Source organism: Volvox carteri, assembly GCF_000143455.1.
Source record: "Volvox carteri f. nagariensis unplaced genomic scaffold VOLCAscaffold_1, whole genome shotgun sequence".
Classification (NCBI taxonomy): domain Eukaryota; kingdom Viridiplantae; phylum Chlorophyta; class Chlorophyceae; order Chlamydomonadales; family Volvocaceae; genus Volvox; species Volvox carteri.
Genome location: NW_003307545.1, coordinates 364,636 through 367,308, shown reverse-complemented (window position 1 = coordinate 367,308; position 2,673 = coordinate 364,636). Strand labels below are relative to the sequence as shown.

At 64.2% G+C, this 2,673-nt stretch overlaps 1 protein-coding gene across 1 annotated transcript in view; it reads left to right on the top strand.

Moving 5' to 3' along the window:
• VOLCADRAFT_85798 (uncharacterized protein) overlaps positions 1-2,673 on the top strand; it is a gene marked incomplete at both ends in the record, with an annotated part of 4,528 nt that overhangs the window by 1,236 nt on the left and 619 nt on the right. The window contains one exon of the mRNA XM_002945946.1: positions 1,094-1,354. Within this exon, the coding sequence (XP_002945992.1) occupies positions 1,094-1,354 (261 nt within the window). The remainder of the gene's footprint in view (positions 1-1,093; positions 1,355-2,673) is intronic.

Genomic DNA, 2,673 nt, shown 5'->3' with positions numbered 1-2,673 from the left:
AAGGACAATACAGCGGCAGCTAGCAGCTGTTCTGGTACAGAGGGCTCGTATCAACTAGTAGCCGAGTCCGAGATCGCCCGGAAGATAATTCGACAAGACTAAACACCGCCGATCAAATAGCAATTCAAAACAACAACCAACTAACTGCACCGTACGACGCCGCTCTGACGCCCCTCTTCAAACCACATTTTCGGCTATGCCTAAAATAAGATTTTGAATCCGGGCTGAGCAGCTAGCCAGACCAAGAACCGGGACGAGAAACCCAAAACGCGTTCGTTACCGTACAACTAACATGAACAAGGCACCGGGGACGTGGACATATGGTTGGGGATAAGAGACGCCCAGCCTGCCTGCCAGAGCCCGCATGCTACTTCGTGCGGCCCTTCCGGGCTACCGTGCTCTTCCGCATTGGTAACCCGCAGGCAGCCGACGGCCTCGCTTGGGTTACTTTGGCCCCACGCCTAACCCAGCGAAACATCCCCCTCACCCAGTCGCGTCACATACGCTCCACCACTGTCCGCCTCACAGCAACGGACCGGCGGATGTAGACCAGTACCGCATCAGACCTCCACCGCCCGTGCGCCTTAATCTCCTCCAGACCCACCCCCGCATTGGCAGCCGCGGTGGCCCCCCCCTTGCGCAAGCTGTGGGCCGATATTCTGGCGAGATCTAGCCTCAACTCCGGCTCGAACCCCTGCAACTCCCCCAGCAACGCATGCAGCCTAATAGTGAAATCCCCACGCCGCCACGCCGTCCCCTGCTTGCCCGGCCCGGTGATTCCCCGTACGAAGAGCGGGGAGTGACCCTCGGCCGTTCCCACGCACTCCAGGTGCCGCTGTACTATGCGAGCTATGGGGATGCCGCTCTGGGTGAATGCTGCCAGGCACACCAACGTCCCCTCTCCCTTCTGGTCCGTCTTGCTACGTACGATCCGCAGCCCCACACCCCCTCCCGGCAACTCCTCAACGCAGCCCACTGTCAGGGCCGCCAACTCGCTCCTCCTGAGCATTCCGAAAAACCCCAAAACCAACCAGCAGGCGTCCTGTGTGAACTCCGACGCCCTCCGCGGCTCCGCATTTGCCCTGCACCGTAGCCACGCCACGAGCAGCCTCAACACCCCCAGGGGCAAGGGTGCCTTTGCCATGGACGGTGCCGACTCCGGCCCCGCAGCCGACCTTCGCAACGCTTGGCCCAGGGTTCGCTTGACCAGCGGGTCGCGGCTGATATATGCCTCTGGCGAGACTCCCATGAACCGCTGCCAGTCCGCCAGGGCGCTCAGCGTGCCGGTGACGGTGGAGGTCGCGTACCGGCCAACTGCATGCGCTATGAACAGACACACCAGGTCCCGATTGAGGTCAGACCCACGCTGGCGGGGCAGGGCGTCCGCCTCCGGCACCCCTGCGACCTCCGTACAGAAGCGCACAAAGCGCCGCCGCCCCGACTCATAAGTGACCGAAGAGCTGTCTGCGACCGCGCTGCCGTGCAACTCCACGGCTAGCCATGCTAGTTCCTCCGTAACACTCCCCTGGGCCACTGATCCGATACCCGCCGCCGCAAGCAAGCAAGAGGTGCAGCGGTACCAACCACCGGGGTAGGCGCCTGGGGCGATTCCAAGGCACCGACGATGGGTCGAGCAGGGGCAGGCCTCACAGCGCAGATCCCCAGCTCCACAGCGCCGCCCGCAGACGGAGCAGCTTCCCTCCTCCTGGGGACCGCCTGCCGAAACTGGCCAAGGGGGGGATGCGGGGCAATCTAATTGAGCCTGAGCACAATCAAGTCGTACTCGCTGGGCGCGGCCTCGGCCCCCCACGGGAAAAGGCAATGCCGTCGGCCCTTGGGCAAGACAGCCGATACCACAAACGGGGTTGCCCCTTGCCCGGTGCCCACGACGAAACGCCGAAACCACGAGCGCTCCGGCCAGTTTGGCACGACGACAGTTGCACGTGTGCTCCGATCGAGCCTCGCAGCCGCCACGATCTCGAGCAGCACCTCCCCGACCAAATCCTTGGGTGGGAAGGCCCACAGGACTTTGCCAGCGAGGGTTGCCGCCTGACCCAGCACCGACTTGTCCGGGCTGAAGAAGGTGGAGCAGCCCGGCTGTGCGTTGACACCTAGCACGTCGCAGCAACAGCCCACCGAGGGAGCATACTGCCCAAACCCGACCAGGGAGCGGAACGTGCGAGGTTTGAGGCGCAGATTCTGGCTGCGGGCCAACTCCAGATTGCGGCTGAGCCGGTCCGCCCTGACGTTAAGCTCCCCGGCGATGTGCTCCGCCCGCACTTCGAACTGGTGCCGCACCGCCAGCAGCGCCAGCTGTCGGCTGATGGCTCGTCCGTCCGGGATGCGTGTGGAACCGTGGTTGATGGCCGCTACCGCCTGGGTGTTGTCGCACCGGACCAGCACCCGGCGCCCCGCCAACCGTGGCACCCAGGACTGCAGCGCCCGCAGGACCGCTGAGAGCTCCAGCCAGCCGATGTGCAGTCGTTGCTCCCCTTCAGACCAGTGGCCTTGCACCTCGGCCCGGTCCCAGGCCGCCCCGAAGCCCGCGCCACTCGCATCTGTGAAGATGGTGGCGCCCTCTTCCCCCAAGATTCCCCCCTCACCAAGTCCAGATTGGCCAAAACACAGCGCTTGATGCCGTCCCAGACGGAGGAGTCCGGGCGGAGACGTCCT